The 23647-nt window shown below is 34.9% G+C and overlaps 2 protein-coding genes and 1 pseudogene across 5 annotated transcripts; 1 reads left to right on the forward strand and 2 right to left on the reverse strand.

The window, feature by feature from the left end:
• Positions 1-211: 211 nt before the first annotated feature.
• On the forward strand, positions 212-3617 carry PGLP2 (2-phosphoglycolate phosphatase 2). 2 transcript variants are annotated; one of them, XM_086663789.1, is made up of 11 exons: positions 212-465; positions 558-625; positions 712-804; positions 894-965; positions 1436-1507; positions 1797-1856; positions 1946-1998; positions 2505-2602; positions 2695-2794; positions 3123-3226; positions 3378-3617. In XM_086663789.1, the coding sequence occupies exons 1-11, from the start codon at positions 336-338 to the stop codon at positions 3476-3478; spliced, it is 951 nt and encodes a 316-aa protein (XP_086519915.1). In that variant the 5' UTR covers positions 212-335; the 3' UTR covers positions 3479-3617. The 2 variants fall into 2 exon arrangements, with proteins under 2 accessions (XP_086519915.1, XP_086519916.1); XM_086663790.1 differs by lacking the exon at positions 712-804 and having other exon boundaries at positions 213-465.
• Positions 3618-4683: 1066 nt separating this feature from the next.
• LOC147556057 (coiled-coil protein) lies at positions 4684-8502 on the reverse strand. Of its 2 annotated transcripts, none has more exons than XM_086663788.1 (6): positions 7326-8502; positions 6486-6906; positions 6164-6387; positions 5794-5940; positions 5279-5503; positions 4684-5111 (listed from the first exon to the last, which is right to left on the reverse strand). In XM_086663788.1, exons 2-6 carry the CDS (start codon positions 6897-6899, stop codon positions 4868-4870), a joined length of 1254 nt encoding a protein of 417 aa, XP_086519914.1. In that variant the 5' UTR covers positions 6900-6906; positions 7326-8502; the 3' UTR covers positions 4684-4867. The 2 variants fall into 2 exon arrangements, with proteins under 2 accessions (XP_086519914.1, XP_086519913.1); XM_086663787.1 differs by having other exon boundaries at positions 6486-6881; positions 7326-7698.
• On the reverse strand, positions 8492-19236 carry LOC147556058 (uncharacterized; annotated as a pseudogene). The gene is made up of 8 exons (XR_015235120.1): positions 18885-19236; positions 18274-18416; positions 15903-16009; positions 15713-15757; positions 15513-15600; positions 14694-14787; positions 14471-14573; positions 8492-8779 (listed from the first exon to the last, which is right to left on the reverse strand). The product of XR_015235120.1 is annotated as an uncharacterized LOC147556058 (transcript).
• Between the last annotated feature and the right edge of the window lie 4411 nt (positions 19237-23647).

The following is a 23647-nucleotide window of genomic DNA, read 5'->3' on the forward strand; positions in this document are numbered from 1 at the left end:
GATGTTGAAAACCATCTTTTTTCTCGTGGGAAAAAACAATTTTCTTATATCAAAATCATTTTTTTAGTATTTGGTTTTGGTAGGTGTATGAAACTATGAAAGTATGAGGAAAAAGACTAAAGGCATTGGTTTTTATTGCAGTTGGCACTTTCTTACGCCTAGAAGGGTGTTGATGGTAATAAATCTGGGCGCCCTCAGAAACTCACAAAAATCACCCAGTAAAGTTGGAATAACAAGCAGTGACGAGATTCACTTTCTTCCCCCACTTCACTTTCTGCTCTCAAAAATCCCTTCCTCTCTCTCTCTCTCTCTAAAATCACTTTCTCTCTCTAGAAATGGAAATTGAACAAAACAATGACGCTCCAAGAGGAATAGATTCATCGTCATCTTCATCTCTGCTTCTCTCTTCCGAAAACATCGAATCTCTCTTCAACTCAGTCGAAGCTTTCCTTTTCGATTGCGATGGTAATTTCTTCCATATAGTACTTCATTTCATCAGAAGATTCTTCTCAAAACTGAATAGTTTTGATCTGATTTTGATTTCAAACTTGTTTTAGGTGTCATTTGGAAAGGTGATACACTCATCGAAGGTGTTCCTGAGACATTACAGATGCTTCGTTCTAAAGTAGTTAATCATCTTTTAATTCTTTTGTTTGATATCTTAATTTTTGACTTCTGATGGTTGTTAATGTGGTATTTTTTTTTATTTAGGGGAAAAAATTAGTTTTCGTGACGAACAATTCGACAAAATCAAGAAAACAATATGCTAATAAGTTCTGTTCATTAGGAATTTCTGTTACTGAGGTTTGTTTTTTTTGAAATTTGATGATTGTTAATTTGTATTAGTTCATTCTTGATTAGTATAATTATTAATTAATCTTTTTTATTTGCAGGAAGAAATCTTCTCTTCTTCTTTTGCTGCAGCTATGTACTTGAAAGTTAATGACTTCCCTAAAGACAAAAAGGTTCATTTTTTTTTCTCCCATTTATTGTATACTGTTTTCAATTCTGTCAACACTTGCTTGCCCCAGTGACTGAAAGTGTTGACATGAACTCCAAAATCCTGGAGGTCCCAGTCCCAGTTTCGATTCCCAGGGAGGGTGGAATCCATGGTTTATTGAACTTGGGTTATTAAAGGTGTAAGTAATGTAATAAACTTGTCGGGCTTTAGGCCTCTTTCATTAATGTTGAACTTAGGCAGTTATTGTGCTTATCACATCTTCCTGGTGTATCAATGTCTTGTAACGACTAACGTGTCGTCGTTGATTTCTTAAAAAAAAAAAGTTTTCAATTTTGAAACCCAAATAATCAATTAGAAATAAGCTCTTGTTTCTCTCTTCAATTTGATTGAGGATTTTGTTGATAATCTGCTGGTTGTTCTTGCATAGATTACCGATTTGGTGGTATTAATACTTTTTTATTTTTTTATTTTAAGGTTTATGTGATTGGTGAAGAGGGTATATTGGAAGAGCTTGAGCTTGCTGGTTTTACAGGTCTTGGTGGTCCAGTAAGCTTCTTCTGATCTCTACTGTTATTTCAAGCTTTACTTACAAAGATATCACTACAACATTCATGCGTATCAACAATGTTTTAAAAAACGTTTTCCAGCCTCAAGGTGGTTTGCTCCGAAAAAGTGACACACTGCTTTCATGCGACAAGAAATAGAAATATAGTTACCTTTTTTGTTGCATAAACTTAAACGATGTTTTTAAGTACATTTGACTTAATTTAGAATTTAGGAGACACATACTAGTTGCCTGTTTTATTTGCACTCTGAACGTGGAAATTTAATGCAGGAAGACGGGAAGAAGAAAGTCGAGCTGAAACCAAATTGGTTATTTGAACATGATAAGGATGTAAAGTAACATCATCCCTTCTCTGTTTTTGTAGTTCTTTTTTGTAGTTTTGGCAAGTGATTTTTGGTGTTGCTGTTTATCCTTTACAGGTTGGTGCTGTGGTGGTCGGACTGGACCAGTATGTTAACTATTACAAACTCCAGTGAGAACACTAAACCCCGACTTAATTCGTTCATTTGATTATCTAGGTACAGTTAGAAGAACAAACCATTCTACTGCAGAGCGGGAAACCAGTTGCCCAAATACTTGAACTTTAGAGTTTAGAGTTGTTACATCATGTCTGACAACAATGAGCTAGGGTCAGTAAGCCTGTAATCTCCTAGATGATCAATGTACGAACCATTTGATCGACCGGAAAAGAAAAGACCCATTTGATCTCCCTACCAATCAGCAGAGCAAGAAACTGCTTCCACCTTGTGCTCAACCCCCAAACAATTGAAAAGAAGGATCTGCAATGAAATGGATGATTTACAAGAAGAAACCATAGTTAACTTCTTGAGCCATTTGTATAACCATTTTTGAGCTTTCAGCTTCTCGAATTACTGGGTTTAGCTTTTGAACAGATAATAAATTGGTTTAATTTAAGCCGTTTTACTGCAATGCATTTGAGTTTTTGACGAAACAATTTAATATTTTTTTGAACTACAGATATGCAACCTTGTGCATTCGCGAGAATCCCGGGTGCCTTTTCATTGCTACCAACCGTGACGCTGTAGGCCACATGACTGATCTGCAAGAGTGGCCTGGTTCGTACAACTTCCTCACCAATGAAAATCGAGATTTATGTAATTGCATATGCTCCACTCTTGTTAATATGTCTCAACTTGACTCTTTTCAGGTGCTGGGTGCATGGTAGCTGCTGTGTGTGGATCGACTCAGAAAGAACCAATTGTTGTTGGCAAACCTTCAACCTTTGTGATGGATTTCTTACTGCATAAGTATGTCCCCTTCCAGCTTGTCGCCTCTTAGATAGGCCAAGATAAAAACTGATCCTCGCTTAGTATATGTTGCTTTCCAAATTTGTGTACAAATTTCCTCTTGCACAAAATGAAAGAACGATTAACTTATGACTGGGGGAAGATGTTAGATATCACTCTGTTCCTCTCTTATTCTTCCACTTTGATGACATATGATTAGTTTAGCTTCTTCCCTCCCATCCGACTATTTCGACCAAATCTAGCTACCCTCAGGTTGCATGTCAAACAAAAAATATATGTTTGGTATAACGATATACTTTTCATGCTAATGCAATCTTCTATTTTGCAGATTTCAAATCGATACCTCCAAAATGTGCATGGTAGGCGACAGGCTAGACACTGATATCCTCTTTGGACAAAATGCTGGCTGCAAAACCCTCCTTGTCCTCTCAGGTTCATATCATTTTTTTCTTCAAACAACAATAACCACACCTTTTAGTCCATTTTCTCCGAACTTTAGGATCAGTTTCACAGACACATTCGCCTACAAATTGGAGTCCAATTTCTCTTACATGTTTCTCTTTTTCTCTTTTCAATTTTATAGGTGTGACAACTCTATCGAATCTTCAAGACCCTTCAAACAACATCCACCCAAACTACTATTCAGACAAGGTATCTGACATTCTTCAATTGCTACAGAAATAATCCTAAATTTCGTCATGTTGTATCACAATAACATTTATTTATGTATGATTCATGCTGCAACTGTTCCAGTGTTTGCACCATGTATAAACCATTACCATTGATTTCAGATAAACATTATGTTCGAGTTTTCCTTCTTTTTTATTTGGGTTTTCTTATCTTTTTTGCTTTAAAGTGTGCAAGTGTGTGTGTGTGTGTATATATATATACAAAGTGAGATCCTATCCCATTATTCAATTGGCTCGAGGCTCATTCTTCAGAAGTCGCGACTTGGGAGTCCAAGAACTAAAGCATTATGAACTTATACAAATGAAACCATCCGAACTGAGCTCCACTGGAGGTTCATAGTCATGCCTCAATCCTGTCTTGCTCGTGGGTATCGGCTATCGAGAACCCAGAAAGCCATCTTTCACGAGGTAAGAGAAATGATTACCAACAATCCCATTCCAGAATAATATTTGGCATGTGGGAATGCACCACGAATTGCAGTTCAGCTGAACAGGATTCATCCTGAATTCCAAACCTATGGGGATTAAGTTTGCGATTCACTTCTCTTTGGAACCATCAGTCAAATAATCTACGGACGAAATCAATGTCCATCAGTTCTATTCCTGACCAAACCAAACAACACCATTAAGGTGTTCCAAAGACTAGAATCACATTACAAGATCGGTATTGGTAATACCATTTAGTTTTCTGCAGGCCAAAATGACCTAAAAGTGCTAGGTAAAGCCATTCTGTGGGAGATTTTCCTGTAAATACAGTTTGTAGACACCCCTTAAGCTGCTGCAGCAAATTTACTTGTTCTTTTTAGTATTATAAAATCGAAGGAACAAATTGTACCACTAATCCTTTAAACAGAACTTTTAGAACTCTTACGTAGTGTTTGTCTTGTCTAACTCATATCTGAATCTGACTCGAAATTAGAATTTACTCTGGTCAGATATCGAAATGATTGTTTTCATCTAAACTCGTGATGTCTGACTCATTCGAGTGAAATAATCTTCTATTTTGTCAAATACAAGTAAAGACAATGAGGAAAAATTACAAAAAGGAAAGTTGGCAGTCCATGGGTCGGGTCAGCGCAGCTACTATAAGAAGGCCCAGGATGGGCCAATCTCTCTGGTTCACGGGCTGGCCAGGTCCGTAAGCCGACTTTGGACGAGCTGGGCTGGCCAGTTCGACACCACTACATAAACACAACAGAGTTCTTAAAATAAATCCAATGAATAAAATTGAACATTCTGTTTTACAAATTACAAATTTTAATAGTTATAAGAACTCAAGTATAAACAAAACATATAATTCAGAAGTAAATAGTTAAAGACGGACTAAATCTGTATCAATCTACATGAACAAAATAAGCTCAGGGAATATGGGATTATACTTGCTTCATTTCTGCCTGTGCTGTTGTTCTAGGAATTCATTTTCCCTTCTGATGGCTTCGAGATCTGCCTGCAGTTTATCTATATTTAAACTACGGGATGCCATCTTTGAAAGTTTCGCTTCTTGTTCTGTCGCTTCTCTCCTAGCTCTATCAGTTGTTAGGATTTTCTGAGATAACAAATCGAAACTCTCGTGGATGCTGGTTAGTAGCATATAAGCTTGCCGCCTCACAGGATCTTTCTTTGCATCCCTACAAACGTCACAAGTCATTGTTCAATTCTTTTAGGAATATATAAGTATGAATGGGAAAGAAATTTAACATCCTATCCCTTGCGAATCTGACTCGTACAAAAACAGATGTGATAATCCCAAGTGTTATGGGTTACTAATAGGTTGCATTTATCAAACAAATGGTACCTGGATACAGTCTCGTCAACTATTGCATAAGTGCGGTGAAGACGTTCTTGGATAGAATTGCTCTCAATCTGAAGCTCACGTGTATCTTTCAAGATTCGTTCAATGTCAGCATCTTGTTTTCTGCTATTTTTTGTAATTTCAGTCATCCGCTGGATATAGGACTTTCTCGATGCCACTTTCTGTTGGTTCTTAAGCTCCACAGAAAGTCGAGAATGTTCCTTTTCTCTAGATCACCAAATAAGAGCTCATAAGGTCAGACAGAATTAAAAAGGCGATTTCACTAAAACTTGAAAACATATTCCCTGTTCTTTTATTAAGAAAACAACAAAAGAGATAAAAATCAACAAAAAAAAACTATATCTTGATAACAGCATACGTAGATTCCTCGACTTGGAAGAAAGAAAAAGACAAGACAAGTTGAAAATAATCTTAAGTTTTAGTTCGATACAAACAGGAAATGTGATCAAACAGATTTATTATTATAGATTGCTGTTAGAACTTAAAAGTTGAAGTACCTCTCTTGGATTTCTAATCTGATGGTCTCTCTTTCCAGCTCAATTTCTTTCATCTTTTGAAGCTTTTCCTTCAATTCTGGACATTGTGCGTAAAATGATTCCTCGAGGTTTCTCTTTTTCTCCAACAGTGACTTCTCAATAGCATTACTGGAGGAGGTAAACATGTAATTCGTAAATTTTAATAAATTATACTCGGTAAATACTGTAGTTTATCCAATAAAATGAAAATCCTAAAGTTCCAAATACTTATATTTGTGCCTCCAATTTGAGTTTTTTAAAGCATCCACAAATTTTTATTTTATGTATGAAAATAAGTCCTAAGGTAGACAAATTCCCATGACCCGTCCACAATAAAATAAAAAACAGTTACCTCTGTATCTCCAAATCCACAAGATTTCGCTTTCTTTCTTCTACTTGTTTATTTAACTCTTCAATATAGACATCAACAGGATGTTGGTCATCCGACGTCATTTCAACCACCTTTCTCAGCATCTCATGCTCAACCTCCAAATCCTGAGACTCTGAAGTTTTCTCTTTGAGCTCAGTTGTCAGTTTTCTTTCTTGACTCCTAACATTTTCTATCCTTACCCTTAACTGCAGAAAAGTAAACCAAAAATTAGATGGAATTTTTTAGTTGCATCAATGAAAGAGCAAGATCACATTGTTTCACTATGCGAATAAAATCAACCTACCATGGATGATTGCTCTTGAAGATAATCTAGTTTATGCTGAAGCTCTGTAACATGAACATCGTTTTTTTGAGCTGAACTTTCTATAACGACAGGTTCATCATTCTGTTGCATGACTAAACAAGCATCAGCCGGGCTGTTGATAGACACTTCCTTCCCGATGATTATGGACTCCGGATTCTCGTCTTTCAACCTTAGCTCCTCCAATCTCGTCCTGAATGTGTGACTATCCTGATCTAGCCCTGGCCCATCATTCCTTGAGATGCCTCTAGATTGATCATCTTCCACTAACGACACCGTCTCATTGTCAGCCAATTTTCCATCATTTGATGTTTCGGACAGCTTTTCCACCAAAAATCTCACTAACTTATACGAGTCGTCTTCCGAAGGATACAGGAACTGCCGTAAGCAACACATATATATTCTGTTGTAAGCAAGCAAATAATTCAGAACAACAAGCATAACAATTGAACCTTAAAGAAACAATGTTCATTCCAAGTTCCCCATAAACCCCCAAAGACCCTTAATACCTAATAAGGTTTTTGAACAAGCGAAAAAGACAATGAAACCAAAATCGCTAACAATTTTGAATACATAAGCTAATAGAGATCAACAATGAACTTAACACTCCCAAAACGCGAAAAGCTTCAACCTTTTCCATCAATTTCTTCAACAAAACTACATCTAATTTCACTAAATTTACATCCAATCTAATTATACCAAAATCACATCTAATTATACTTTCTCAGTTTAATTCAATCAAACCTCCATTAATTACAGAGAGCTAACAAGATCTGATAATCTAAACCTAATTTCACTAGTATATAAAGACAGTATACTGACCTGATGGAAGCTTAAGTCTCTCCTATAACCTAAACTTTTGATGGCAGAAGAAATTTCCGTACAGATCTTGAACCTGTCTGCCATTGAATCCGGTAAGGAGGTCGGAAACGATATCGAATTGTCGATTTGGTGAAGCGATTGAGCGCAGATTGAAAGTAGCAAATCTGGTGTTAGGTCTTTGAAAGTAGAAATTTGTATGGGGAGAGAAATTCCCAAGCTGGTGAGAGAATTGATGAGGATTTCTTGAGCTTCATTCATGGTCACCCTTTTTTTTCTTTCAAGAAATTATCAGAATTAGGGCTTACAGTACTGATAACAGTCAACCCTTCAAATTGGTACCAAGTTGAGGAACGCTAGTTGTTTGCCTAATTCTAATCTATAGAGAAATTTATTTTGAACTCCCTAGAAGTCATCAAATCTTCATCACACCCTCAACTCTTTGATATTTGACGTTCACCCACCATTTTAAAATTATGGGAGGTTAACACTTATAGATGGTTTACTTGGTTCAGATAATTTATTTTTGTTATAAAGGAATCCCATATCGGTGGTGAAACGGAATGCGGTGCTCCTCTTAAGAGGTTAAACACCCTTCCCTAGTGAGGTCTTTTAAAATCGTGAGGCCTAAATGCGCTAAATCGGATACAATGAATAGCAACCCAGAAAATTAGTCCGCACCATCCTATAACACGTTATCAACGCGATTCACCTACTATGATGTAGTCTTAGGAGGGTGTGTTGTAAAGCAAACATACATCAGTGGTGAGACGAAGTGTGGTGCTTCTCCCAAGAGGTTAAACACCCTTCCCTAGTGAGGTTGAGACATAGATGTGCCAAAATAGACACTATCACTAGCCGCCTAGAAGGCTGGTCCACACCATCCTATAACAATTTTCATATATATTGATTTTACTTTTCTTATTTTTTGATCCAAATAACGAGGTCATATTATTGTGTTCTGAAAATTGATTTAATTACAAAAACCTTCCGATCACCAACAAACCTGTGCCACCATCCCAACCCGTCATCGAAACCACAAACACCACCATCCACAATCACCGCCACCACAACCATACTATTTTAATGCAGAAGTTCGGAACAGAAGAAATACAGTTGATGAACATCGACCCAACAATTTGCACATTCTATTTTTACCAACTAACAAAGAAATAAAAGAAATTTGATAAACTTCAATTTGATTGTACATTCACTTATACATAGGATAAACCTAAATGAAGTTTCAGTTTTAGCACAAAAGCTTTTAGGTCTCAAACTTACAATACTGAAAACTTAGTTCCATCAAATTCATTGTTCCAAGTGAAGCTTGATCTCATTTCATGTATTTATGCAAGAATTTTCTGTGAAAGTCACTTCTAATGGTGTCGTTTATGAATCGCTTGGGGGTCTTAGCTTCACCACGAGTCTGGTTCTTAAAGACCACATCATCATCCCACCTTATCACAAAACAGAAAAGCAAATTATATAGTTGCAGATAGGCGAATTTTCAAGTTCTTTTGGTATGTAATGTTAGAGAATAGAGAACATATGAGTTATCTTAGGTGTTGTTTGTTTTTTTTTAATGTCTGAATCTGAATTGGCTGAACTGAATTGGCTGAATCTGAATTGGGCTATATATTTTGTAAGTTAGTATGTTTGTTTTCTAAATCTGAATTATTTGAACTGAATAACAATTTTTACATATATACCCTTATGATAGTTTGAAAAACAAACCTAACCTAACCTAAACCCTAAAATTCTTATTTCACCTTTTCTATCTCTCTTTACGGCTCCCTCTCTCTCCAATGGCTGGGAAAAATAAAACCTACCCAAACCCTAAAATTTCTATCTCTCCTTTTATCTCTTTCTTTACTGCTCCCTCTCTCTCTCCAATGGCTGCTACTCTCTCTTTCTCTATTTCTTTCGGATCAGAAGCCCTCTATCTCTCTCGAAGATCAGAAGTTCTCAATCTCTCTGAAGACCAAGCCCTTTTTCTCTCTCATAAGTTCTCTCTCTCACCCTCTCTCTCGAATAAAAAAGGTAACCCTCGCCAGATCCGGCGAGGGTTTCAAACAAGAAGCCCCTCGCCAGATCCGACGAAGGATTTCATCGGACCCGGTGTAGGTTGTGTAGTGCGAGTCGTGACTTTGTTTGTGGTGGTGTTATTTTGTTCCTGGTGGTGTTGGTGGTGGTGGTGCCCTGTTGGTGGTGGTGGGGTGTTTTGTTGGTGGCGGTGTCCCGTTGGTGTTGGTGGTGGCGGTGTTCCGTTGGTGTTGGTGGTGGCGGTAGTGTCCTGGCGGCGGTGGTGGTGGTAGAAATCTAGATGAGATGAAATTTTTTTCTAAAACACAGGGGCACAAGAGTCATTTCACCCATTTCAGAAATTGGACTTATATTTCAGACTTGTTTTGAAGTCTGAAATAAGTGGACTATTTTTCAGCCCATTCAGACAATTACCATATTCAGCTAATTTTTCAGATTTTCTTAAATCTAAAAACAAACATCTGAAATCTGAATTAAGTTCCAATTCAGATTTCAGATCTGAAAAAATAGAAAAACAAACAGCACCTTAGATAGTCCCACATTGGATGGGCTAATATTAAGTTTCTCTTATAGAGCCTATGTAAAGACTTCAAGTGTAATAACTAAGTAATCAACTCACAATCAATACAACTCTTCTCCCTCTCATATCATTTATCTTACATGGTATCAAGAGCATAGTTCGATCCTAGGGTTTCTAGTTAACCGGCGGCGGTAGCTCGTCAATAGCTACTGCCCGCCGGAATGTTACCGGAATGCAATAGTGTCTTTTACTGTTTTCATTAAATAAATTAGTTAAATTAGTTCTTAAATTTTTTTTTGTGTTATCTTCTCAGTCCTCCATCATCTCTGCTTCACATTAGCAATAGATGATGAACATAGAAGAAAACAGATCTTACTTTCATCTCCTTTCCAACAGATTTCCTCTTCTCCATCTCTTCTACTTTTGTCAACATCAGTGAGGTTTCACTTTGTTTTTCTTTTACTCTATTCCTTCTTAAAACATTTTTATAAGATCAGAAATAGCTCATCTGGTTCATCATTATAGTTAAGAAGGTTGTCATCTTCTCAATGAGCTTAAGTAATGAGTATATTTTTTGTTCAACTTTGATGTTGTGTCCCTTTTCAACCCCTGTTTCCAAAATCCCTCTCTCTCTAGGGGTTCCTCTCTCTATATCTCTAGACTTTCCTCTATTTCTCTAGACTTTCTCCTCTCTCTAGTGATCACAAAGCATTCACCAAACCACCGGAAATCTCTAGCAACTTCTAAGATAACCGAAAGAAAAAAAAACTGAAAATGGGTCTCTCAATCAACAATGATTTATTATCTTCAATGACACAATCATCAAGTTGCATCTTCCTAACTCTCTCTGTTTTAGATCAACGAGGTTTTCGTCTTCTTACTCCAAATAGCTTAAGAAATGAGTTTTTTTTAATGGAGTTCATGTAGGTTCCAGTCTTTATTGAGAACAAACCTTTTGTATCCATTAATGGAGTTTTTCTTGCTTCTTCATCTTTTTCATAGTAATTGTATTGATAGTTAATTGCTGCTGAAGCTCCAAATGATCGGTTATGTTCAGTAGTCAAAAGGAACCGACCTATTTTGAAAGTGGTGGAGCTGAAGGTCAGCTGCTGCTCTTGGAAGTTGGAATAGGGAAAAAAGAAAGTAAAATGATCTAGGGTTTCTAACTTCATTATGTGGTGCCTTTAAGGTTTCGGATCACAAGGTTTAAAGTTGTTGGGCTTCTCTTGTGTGCTCTTAAGATTAATACTCTTTAGAACTACTTGGTGCTTTCAATAAAAATATATATATGGGAATTGTGGTACCTATAACTTGGTGTGATGTTGTGTGGTGATGTGCTTCTAAAATCTTTTTTTAATACTTTACCTTTCTCACTCTAAATTTCTCACGGATTTTTCTTCTTTACCTTTCCCAAGTGGATCAAGCATTCAATGCTTTTTGTTCTCTATTTCTCATGCCAAGTGGGCCAAGCTATTAAGTTTCTCTCTTTCAACTATTTCTCTATCAAGCCCAAGTGGGCCAAGCTATTGAGCTTCTCTCTTACCATTATTTCTAATTCAAGCATAAGTGGGTCAAGCTATTAAGCTTCTCTCTTACCACTATTTCCATTTCAAGCCCAAATGAGCCAAGCTTTTAAGCTTCTCCCTTGCAATTGTTTCTCTTTCAAGCCCAAGTGGGCCAAGCTATTGAGCTTCTCTTTTCAAACTCTTTCTCTTTCAAGCCCAAGTGGGCCAAGCAATCAATGTTTTTTCTCTTTGAAGCCTAAGTAGGCTAAGCTTTTCATCTTTCTTTCTCATTCTCAAGTGGGCCTAGCTATCATGCTTCTTCTTTCTTGTTTAAAGCCCAAGTGGGTCAAAACTACCACTATTCTACATCTTATTTACCTCAAGCACACACATTAAAGCAACACCAACATTAGTAGTAAGAATTTGAAGCATCATCAAGGGAAATCTACTCAAACTCGTGGTCTTCCACACTTGCAAGTCCCATTAGTTTGAGGGGGAGTATTATGGAGGAAACCAAATCACTATTGATTCAAGAGAAGAACAAAAGTTGTTTTGCCTTTAAGTTATTTTGTTTTTAGATGTTATTGTAATGAGTAAAGTTTATTGTATCAAACCATTGTACTTATCAATATCTTCATAAGTACATTGGTTTGAGGGGGAGTGTTAGAGAATAGATAGTCATATAAGTTATCCTAGATAGTCCCACATTGGATGAGCTATTATTAGTGTTGGTACCTTGAGCCTATATAAAGGCTTCATATGTAATAGCTAAGAATTCAACTCACTCTCAATACTATTCTCTTTCTCCCATATTATTTATCTTACACTGTAAGATAAATGATATGAGAGGGAGAAGAGTTGTATTGATCGTGAGTTGATTACTTAGCTATTACACTTGAAGCCTTTATATAGGCTCTATAAGGGAAACCAAATATTAGCCCATCCAATGTGAGACTATCTAAGATATAACTCATATGTTTTCTATTCTCTAACACTCTCCCCTCAAACCAATGTACTTATCAAGATATTGATAAGTAGAATGGGTTGATACAATAAAACCTTACTCATTACAATATCATCTAAACACAAAATAAAATAACTTAAATGCAAAACAACTTTTGTTCTTCTCTTGTACTTCATTGGTTAATGGTGACTTAGTTTCCTCCATAATACTCCCCCTCAAACTAATGGGACTTGCAAGTGTAGAAGACCATGAGTTTGTGTAGACATCACCTTGATGATGCTTCAATTTCTTTCACTACTACTGTTGGTGTTGATTTAATGTGTGTTGGTGCTTGTAGAATAGTGGAGCTTTGCCCACTTGGGCTTGAAAAAGAAAGAAGAAGCATGATAGCTAGGCCCACTTGAGAATGAGAAAGAAAGATGAAAAAACATTGCTTGCTTGGCCCACTTGGGCTTGAAAGAGAAAGAGTTGAAAGAGAGAGCTCAATAGCTTGGCCCATTTGGGTTTGAGATAGAAAAGAAAAGCTTAACAGCTTGGCCCATTTGGGCTTAAACGAGAAAAGAAAAGCTTAATAGCTTGGCCCATTTGGGCTTGAGAGAGAAAAGAAAAGCTTAATAGATTGACCCATTTGGGCTTGAGAGAGAAAAGAAAAACTTAATAGCTTGGCCCGTTGGGAATGAGAAAGAGAGAAGAAAAACATTGATTGGGTGGCCTACTTAGGCTTCAAAAAGAAAGATTTGTGAGAAATTTAGAGTGAGAAAGGTAAATAATGAAAAAGATTTATGACCAAATGTTGGGAGAAGATTTTAGAAGCACACTTGAACACATCACCACACAATATCACACCAAGTTATAGGCACCACAATTCCCATGAAATCCTTTTTTTTATATGAAAGCATCAGGCGGTTCTAAATATTACCATTTTAAGAGCACACCAGGGAAGAGGCCCAACCATTTTAAACTTAGTCATCCAAAATTTTATAGGCACCCACATACTAAAGAAATAGAAGCTAAAACCCTAGGTCATATTTCCACCTTCATCTTTCTATGCTTCAAGAACAACTTCTGATCCACATTATTTCTCCACTGGCTACAATACCCATATTTGAAATTTTCGCAGTTGGCGGAAAACCTGACATTTCCGGCAAGAATAAGAAAGAAAAACTCAAATGCTAAAGCTTATAGAGAGAGAGAGGAATTTAGTAGTAGTAGTAAGAGAAGTGGGAAATAATTGAAGAAGATGATTGAACCATTAGGAAAAATAGTAGTTCCATGCCAAACCCATGTTGAGAGAGAAAGTGGGTAGATAGAGAAATAGAGAAACAGGGATTTTAAGAGATGGGTCTTAAGAAATTTAAGTGATGAATCAAAGTAAATTAGAAGATTTTCTCTGTGTGTGTTTGGAGTGAAGATATTTTATGGGTAATCATGCCATGAGAGAAAGAGAGAGAAATAAAGAGAGAATTAGATAGATTTTTCTTTTTAATGGAGCTAGATATTTGGATTTTCAAAGGAAGACCACCGTGAAAGTTGAACAAAATATAGTTGTTTGCTTTACTCGTTTAGATCATCATCTCCTACTATTAATAAGTAGGGATAGATAGATCAAGAGTTAGAGATTGATCTTCAATCCTTCAAATTTTAATGGTGAAAACCATACATTGTTGAAGACTTACATCAAGAATCAAAATTTTTGAAACTAAACTTGACTACTAAAAGAAAATCTAATTCATTTGGATAAAAAAAGAGTAGACTAAACAACTAAACCGATAATATTCCGGCGGACGGTAGCCATTGACGGAGCTACCGCCGCCGGTTAGTCGGAAAACCCTAGGATCAAACTCGTTAGAGTAACAATGCTCTTGATACCATGTAAGATAAATAATATGGGAGAAGGAGAATAGTATTGAGAGTGAGTTGAATGCTTAGCTATTACATATGAAGCCTTTATATAGGCTCAAGGTACCAATACTAATAATAGCCCATCCAATGTGGGACTATCTAGGATAACTCATATGACTATCTATTCTCTAACACTCTAATCTCTAACATGTAAAACTAGGGTTTAGAAATTATATGCTAAAGAGGGAATTTATAAGAATTTCGAAAGACTAACCTTCTTTTAACAGTAAACGATGTCACACACCATTAAGCAAAGGATTGCCTCGAATAAGTTCTGCTTCTTTTACCTTTAGTTCTTCCTCCTGTTGTTCTCGCTCCTGATGTCAGTCATTAAAAATGCTTGTTAATAACGACCATAATAGCAATCTTTACTAATCAACCATTTTACTGTGCTGGTCGTGATAAAAAAGCTGTAGCTGAAGATGCGAAAATCATACCTTCTGTAACCTTTCCTCGTTTCTTTCTTTCTTTATACGTTCAAGTTCAGCTAATAGAGCTTCAGTGTCATCCTCATCGTCGTCATCTTCATCACTACCCACACAATATTTAGAAACCACAAAATGGTAAGTATCATAAAAAAGATATGACAATTAGAAAGCGTATGAGTTACCTAAAAGGATAAAACCAAGATATGTAAGAAAGAGAAAAACAACTATCATCTATTTGAGGCATATAGATATCAAGAGTATTTACGACTGATGTATAGGTAAACAAATCTAAACAAATAAAGTTCGTAAAAGGACATATTATCTTAAACTCATCAGTATATCAACGTAGGGTTTTGGTTAAAACGACCAATTGCACAAAATGCTGTACAAAAAGTCTTTGTAACTACGTGTAGGAGATTTTGGTTCAGCATTAGGAATTTTAGGTCTTTATTGGCTAGTTTTGAGTTTCTAGAAGAAAGAACATGAGAAGCAATCGAGATCTGAACTTTGTCATTACCACATTTCTCAATTCAATATATTATTCTGCTCCTGGAAAAAAAAATCAAAAGACTTCTTCCTAGATAGAAAGGCAGGGAAAATGCAACTTGAGTTGTATTAAATATCTAAAAAACACACAAAGAATGCAACCCCCCGATAAGGAAGCACATTAGTCTAAAACCCTCTAAAAGGATAAAATAAGGAAAAGCTTCCGCATCGATGTGATACCAGAATGTCTTTCGAGACATAATGGCTCATCTATATAGCTATACTAGAGCGAGAATGAATGTGTAAGACTCCCGAATAAAGAAATGGAAATTAGAAGTTTGCCTTTCGTCTTCACTTCTATCATCCACGTCAGAATCATCAGCATCTATGTTACGCGGAACAATACGGTCTTCAGTATCTCTCTTCATCCCTGCATTTTAACAGGATATTCAGTATCTTGCCTGTCCTGGGACACAAATAATGCACGGGAAGAACAGAAGATATAACAGTAATGAACTATTAGTATACTATTCTTCACCCACCTTCCAACAGAAGGTGGCCTGAGCCCTTTTTTCGATCTCTGTCATCTGCAAAATACAAATAAGTTAATAACATGGGAACAAGTAAACATATTGCAGGATATGGAGGATTTCAACATGGAAAAAGATTCAGTGTCAATTTGTTGAAACAACCATAACCACAACATGAACAACGGCTACATTTTTCACTTACCAAGATAAGATTTATCTTTTGAAGCAAAATGCCTACGCTCACGATCTTCCAGCTCTTCACGTAAATTCCTCTTATGTAATTCATCCTGGGTATCTTGTCCTTCTTTTCTGTGATTAGTGATTGCGACTAACTATTAAGCAATTGGAATCAAGTGGCACAAGATATACATCTATATGTGCTCAAGTGTCAGTGTAGTTGCCAGCTGTATATTATCAAACTTATTATGTCCAATGTCAAAGTTAAAAGTTGTATACATTTTTTGAACTTACGAATGAAAGGAAAGATTTATTGAGAAAATTGAGTCTAGTAGGTTTGTCAAAACAAGAACAGATGTTCATGCAATGTTAGGAATAAAAAATTAAAGCTTTCCATAAATCGCACGCATATCTCAGTATACCTGACTGAACAAACAAAAACAAGGAGAACAGTAGGGAACTGGTTGATGAGTAAGCTAGTGCTTGATTATTTCTGACTAATTTACATTCGTTAGTCATTAATTTCTTTGAAACTAATTGAGGTAGGTAATTTTGCAGGAAATATCCGATATCAGAAAGAAAATAATAATTTCGAGTAGTTGATGCAGATATTTAGAGAATTATGTGGTTTGATAATTAAGTACATTATGAAGATTTGATCAGATGGATTGGTAGTCTATGTGGGGTGCTTTTCACAAGATGACGACCCATGAGGGCTAATCTAAATTCAGCAACTTTTCTTGAATTGATTTGGTTTTCAAAGTAAAATGGAAATACTACCTACTGGATGACGGAGGCGGCCGGTAATGGTTTCCAATTGCAAAACCAATTCTGGTTTCCTAAGTAAGATAGTAAATTCCTTCAACAAAAAAAAAGTAAGATAGTAAATTAGAGTATTTGGGTCGGCTGACTTTGGTTATAAAAAAAATTCCTGGATAATTCACAAGGGGATCTGGCTGCAGCGCTGCGCATACTTGAATATTTTTTGGGGAGCTGTGTAGACACCAACACATCATGTTTGAGTCATTTTGAGTAGTTGAGAGACATTATTAAGCTTATTTGGGTACACTATTTTAGGATATTCAAGAGCAAAATATAGGTCGACCTCAATTTGTGCACTTGCAAGTTTTCAGTTTGGTTTAGTAAACCTACAAATCAGCACAACTAGAATTCATATCACTGGTTTCAACATGTTAACATAGTTGTTCTTTTAAACATTAGTCGGCATGTCGTAGTGGTTTTGCCAGTAAGTTACACATAAACAAAACCAATGGATGACTATAACCAGTAAGCCGATAAGGCTATCTACTAAATTATTGATGCCCAAATTGCTTGTAACTAATTTAATAAGGTTATTTTAGCCCAAGGGATAAAGAAGGTGAAGTATAGGAAGATAAAATGGGATAAGGTGCCAAAAGCAATTATATGGGGAATATGGAAGGATAAAACTAACAAAATCTTCAAGGAAGAAGAATTTTGTAGTATCCTAGTGGAAGAGAATGTAAAAGGTATTCTATTCCATTGGTCTAGAAACCTTAAGTTGCAAAAACAATTTGTATAATGACTTCATAAACAATTGGGAGGCTTGGTTGTTATAACATGTACCCAAGCCCCCCAATCCATGTTTGTAGTTTAATATCATTATATGTTCGTTTGAAGTTTCAGAAAAAAAGGTTGTGCAGGTAGATACATTTCCATCTTCCAAAAATGCGGGTTCCAAAATCTTTAAATTGTCTTCCAACAGAGAATACAAATACAATAATCCTCTATCAGTGTTCTAAAATTCTTTCTTAAAACTAAAGATAACACAGATTAGCTAGCAATTTAGACTGTAGAGCCTTGTCCGATTGTAGGTAGACTAATCAACTGAAAGGAAGATATCATAACCCGTTCAAGTTCTGGCCCTTTACCGCTGGTTTGAAGATACGGATACCAGACATTGCTCGAGACCTTAATGTGTCTACATCTATAACCCTCCTTTTAACTGACGCGATTTCCTTCAAACTATGGTTTCTCTAATCTATCAATTGGTAGTGTTTATATATATATATATATATATATATATATATATATATATATATATAATCTTACAATAGATGTCGTTGATTACTTCTTTAGTGAGTGATTTGGTGTTAGTCCTTGTCATTGTAATCACTCTAATAGATTATCAACATGTGACATCACCAAACTAGAACAATATACGAAGAACTCATGCTCTCCGTAAAGGACATTACATCATAGATTCTGGTATCGTTCAAAAAGTGGGCATATTGTAACAAAAGTGTTATCAACTACAATCCATATTCTCTATAATCTTTCAACGACTCAAAATATGGTTATATGCATAAAAAATCACATGAATCGTGAAGCTTAAAGAAAAAAAAGGAAAACTTTACCTGGGTTTTAGAGTTGTATGAGATGCAATGTCTCTTGAAGAGTATTTCTGGGAGGGGCCGAAAATACGTGTTCCACCTTGTTCTTGTCCACCTTTAGCTGGTGCCCATGTCGGTCTAGCTGCAGTCGTCATCTCTACTAAAGTCTAAAACAAAACAAACAAACTGCTAAATGTTTCGGAGAAAATGAAGTTTTGCCTTCTTAAAAATTAAATTTTTTTTCTGTAAATACACCTATAAACCTTCAAAATCAGTATCGAAGGTTAACAACTAAAACCCCTAATTTTCTTGGGTTTTTTCTAGATACCATACAGAGAAAAAAGATCGAATTTTCTACAAAAGGGTAATATAATTTGTATGGAGTGAACATGATAAAGGTGGTGTGGTGTTCTTCAGCAAACCACAAAGAAGAGAAATTCATCAGTGTCAAGTCTATTAATTTCATGGTCTTCAAACAAAATAACACAAACCCTAAATTAAGATGGCATAAACAAAATCGCAAATTCATAGAAATAAATAATGAAACCAATCAAATACATATATCAGTACAAACCCAAACCTAAATTGAAGTAACACTAGTTTAACAGAGAAAGTGGGTTAGAGATATTTGATACCTGTTATGCGTGGTGAAGGGTGAGTAACAGTATCGATTCCATTGGCTCTCACTGTTTGCAGTGGAAGGGGGAGAGATTTTGAGAGAGAGAGAGGGAGATTTTGAGATAGAGAGAGACGGAGATATACTCCTAACATCTATTCAAAGATGAGTTAAAACTCAAATGTCAATTAAAATGAAATGAAGTAGCAAAACTCTGACACCTTGAAACTAAATCGAAGCTCTAAATCACTACTAATAGTCATCAATCGTCAACCTAAATGACATAAAAGAACAGATATCTCTCACGCACCGTCACTTTGATTTTTATGATTTAAGGTCAACTGAAATTGCTTTGATTTTGTTGTTGCAATGTATTTTTGTAAGTCTCGTAATCTACTTTTGTAAGTTTCATGTTTTATTCAAATTAGTCAAAACTCTCAAAACCATGTAAAATGTATTGGATTTAGTTCCTCCATATGAATGAAATTCTGGTTTAACAGAAAAAATTTTGCTTTGAGATGTTTGGGTGATGGGCGTGAAAAGAAAGAGCGTCCCACATTGTAGCTATAGGCGTTCCTCAAAGACTAAAGTTTTAAGGGATTCATATGTAAATAGGGTGCCTACAACGATAATTTGGGTACCACCAAGCGAAGGGAATGGAGTTACTAATAAAAATATAATTGAGATATTTAGCGTAAGGGTTAAAGAAAAGTACCGACATTAGTGTTTGGGTCAAGAATTTGTCCGTTACAGGGTCTAGGTCACATACTAACCGTTGACCCAGTTGACTAGAGACGGTCGGTAACAACCGTTAGTTTGTGACTCAAATGCTAATGCCGGTACTTTTTCATTGACCCCAACACTAACTTTACCTTTTAATCATTGGAACATAAGCGTCTTAAGGAAAATTGTTGAAAGATGTGTGGATTTCAAGGGCATACACATTTTGACGGAGAGCTTCTCAGATTTGAGAATTTGTCAGACATAGAGCAGAGCCTAGTCCAAAGCTAGCTCTTCCACCATCGTTAGTGTTGTGAAAGACACGAACCCGCTAGTAGGGTCATGGACACCGACGCCCTATTATTGGTAGAAAGACAAGTCGTGTTAGCATAGATCAGTACTCCATTGGATCTACTGCTTAGCACATTCAATGTATCAATGAAATAGTCGTAAGAACTCGTTTGAGATTCCCAGAGGGCAACTATATCAAACGCTCGGGAAGAAAATTAAGTCCATGTGATATTTGTGAAAAATATTTGAGAAAGTATAGAGAGATCTACGATAAGAAAGACGAGTGTCACGAGAACAAAGAGAACGTGATCTAAAAAATTTGTAGTGAAAAGAATCTCATATTTCGACAACAATTTTCCCATCTAAAATACGCAACGAACTGAGGACACACATTAAGTGTAGAACAAAGCATGTTCCCTCTACGATCGACATATTGAATTCGTTGAACATTTATGTTTTTGAATTACATTGTAGTTTTGTTAGATTGATCAATATGCTTCTATTTTAACATTACAATTTACTTTTGAGATGTTTAGTTTTAGGGTCAACGTAAAGTACCGACATTAGTATTTGGGTCACAGACTAACGGTTGTTAACGACCGTCTCTAGTCAACTGGGTCAACGGTTAGTCTGTGACCCATACCCTATAACAGACAAACTCTTGACCCAAATGGTAATGTCGTTTACTTTTCTTTGACCCTAACACTAAATATCTCAACATAACTCTATTATATGTTATTTAACCATATATATTATGTTTATTTATTATTTAAATGTGATGAATTTTAAATTACATACTAATTATTTAAATAATACTAATCTCTTAAATCACTATATGTTAAAATCAATATTAATATTTAATATTAATAAAGTTAATATCTCCAAATATTTTAATAATGTATTAACATATAAAACATTGTGATAGATTTGTAATATTTATAATGTATTTTAAGTATAAATGATAGATTATAGTTGTCTATTCATATTGCGTGAATTTTCTATTATAGATATTTGGCAGATTGTATGTAGATAAAGAACCACTTAGGAGACTTGAGTTTGACAAATATTTGAACGATTATACTTAGAGAGTGGTACTCCTTGTCAAGCAATGTTCCATACAAATATGACCGCACTTAATCAATTATGTTGTATGTTGGATGAGATTTGATTATGCTGGTAACAAGAATATGCCTAAGAGTTCAACAAAAAAAAAAACAAGAATATGCCTAAACAAAAAGGATGACAAAAGACGACCAAAGTGGAGGAGTGTAATATGTGTCTGACTAAATTCAAAGACCAAGCTCATCACGACGAACACATGAAGCAACACAAATCCAGGGAAAAGAATAAAATAACTTTCCACTAAGCGAAAGGAATGGAGTTACTAATAAAAATATAAGTGTTTTATATTTTATTTAATAGGTTAGTTATATTATATTTATTTATTATTTAAATGTGATGAATTTTAAATTATATATTTATTTAAACAATACTAGTCTCTTAAATCACTATATGTTAAAATCAATATTAATAAAGTTAATATTCCAAATATTTTAATAATGTATTTAACATATAATAGATTATAATAGATTTGTAATATTTATAATGTATTTTAAATATAAATGTTAGATTATGTTAAATACATAATTTACATAATCTAAAATTTTAAATAAAAATTTAACATAATACAACTTACATTTTTTTTTGTTGACGAATAATACAAGTTACATATGTCAGTGTATGTCAATATATATATATATATATATATATATATACACACACACACATAATTACTTATAATATTTTAAAATTACATATGTATTTAAAATATAACAAACATTAGTTAATGTTTAGAAATATAATAATGATACTAGTTAATATATAAAATGTCTAAAAAATTATGTTATTTGATAAATATTAATATTTTTGTAATTTATAAAGTTATAACTTTAGTATTAAATATTAGATTTTTATATAAATCATACTTCTTAATACATTATAATTATATTGAGAGACGAAGAAAAGATCCATTTATTTTTTATCGCGCTTGGTTTTGCAAACTTTTTCAAAACCTACCTAGTCTATTATACAAAATAGGTTGAAAAATGCTAACGGACAAACCCAAAGATAAATATATTTCTCTGTCCCACATTATCATTAATATCAACCATTAAATTCTTTTGATTTTACGTTAAGCTTGAAGTCCTTAAAACGTCCAGTTTAATTAAGGGCCCGTTATTCTAGGCCCAAAATATGAGGAATAACAAGAAAGAGGCCCAATCTTAAATATTAATGAGAAAAAAACCCCACTATGTACAAGTACCACTATACCCTTTATTACACAAAATCATGCCCATAAAATCCCACCCACTTTCCCATCCAAATTAATTTGGTCAGTCTTCTTATTACAAAAACCAAGATTTTTTACTATTTCTTTCTTCATTCTTTTTTACTTTCCCACAAGCTAAAGACCATAATCGTCCCCATATAACTCTAAGTTTTTTTACTTTGTCACTCTTTCATCACGTTTATCGTTTTCTCTCTCTACCTTAACCGGAATTGGGTGATTGGACATGAAATTAGTTTCTTCGGAAACGAAGTCCGACCATTGAACTACCGGTATGATTTCATCTTCATCTTCTTCAATGTTGCATCTTCTTTAATGTTTCATCTTCTTCTTCTTCTTTAATCTTCATCATCATACAATCATAAGTTTTATTTAATGATGTTCAATCTTCTTATAAGATTTTTGAGTTTTACTTCTACATTCTCTAATTTCTTTAACAAGGTAAAATCCATTATACAGTTTTTTGTTCTAAGAAACTAAAAAGTACAAAGTTAGATCTACTTTTCGGTTTCTCTCTCTAGAAATTACGTTTAAGCAGATGTTGATGTTTAACAAACAAATTGTCAGGTGTTTTAAGCATGTTAGAATATGTTGTTCGTTAAGGGGGTCTGTTTCCAACATTGTAGTTGACATTCTTCAAAATGTCCGGAACAAAGTCGCAAATGTTTAGATCAGAACCCAACATGTTTGCAACATAACTTTAAATGTTTCAAAAAACCCCCAAAATGTTAAACGAATAAAAAAAGGTTTTTTTACCAAGTAAAACCCTAAACAATCATCAACATTCCCGTGAATGGCTGAAACATAACCCAAAATGTCTTCAACATATTTGAAAATGTTTCCAAACACCCCCCAAAATGCTAAACTAAGAACAAATATTATTTACTCAGTAAAACACTCGAAATTCATCAACAAACCCATGAATGTCTGGGACAAAATCCAAAATAACTACAACAAAATCGTAAATATTTGAAACAGAACCCGAAATGTCTTTAACATGACTGTAAATGTTTCCAAAACCACCCGAAAGGCTAAACGAAGAAAAAAGCTTTTTACCAAGTTTACACTTAAAAATCATCAACATTTCACTGAATGTTTGAAACAGAAGATTAAATGCCTCCAAAAACATTTCACTGAATGTTTGAAACAGAAGATTAAATGCCTATCATCAACAATTCAGGTGTTTTAAGCATTTTAGAATATGTTGTTCGTTAAGGGGTTCTGTTTCACACATTTAGGGGTTTGTTGATGATTTTGGGAGTTTTACTTGGTAAAAAAAACTATTGTTCTTCGTTAAGCATTTTGGGAGTTTTTGAGACATTTACAGCTATGTTGAAGACATTGGGAATTCTGTTTCAAACATTTAGGGTTTTGTTGTTGATTTTGGGGTGTTTACTTGGTAAAAAAACTTTTGTTCTTCGTTA

This window comes from Eschscholzia californica, unplaced genomic scaffold, assembly GCF_041429995.1.
Source record: "Eschscholzia californica isolate CP2 unplaced genomic scaffold, dmEscCali1.0.p SCAF_2, whole genome shotgun sequence".
Lineage (NCBI taxonomy): Eukaryota > Viridiplantae > Streptophyta > Magnoliopsida > Ranunculales > Papaveraceae > Eschscholzia > Eschscholzia californica.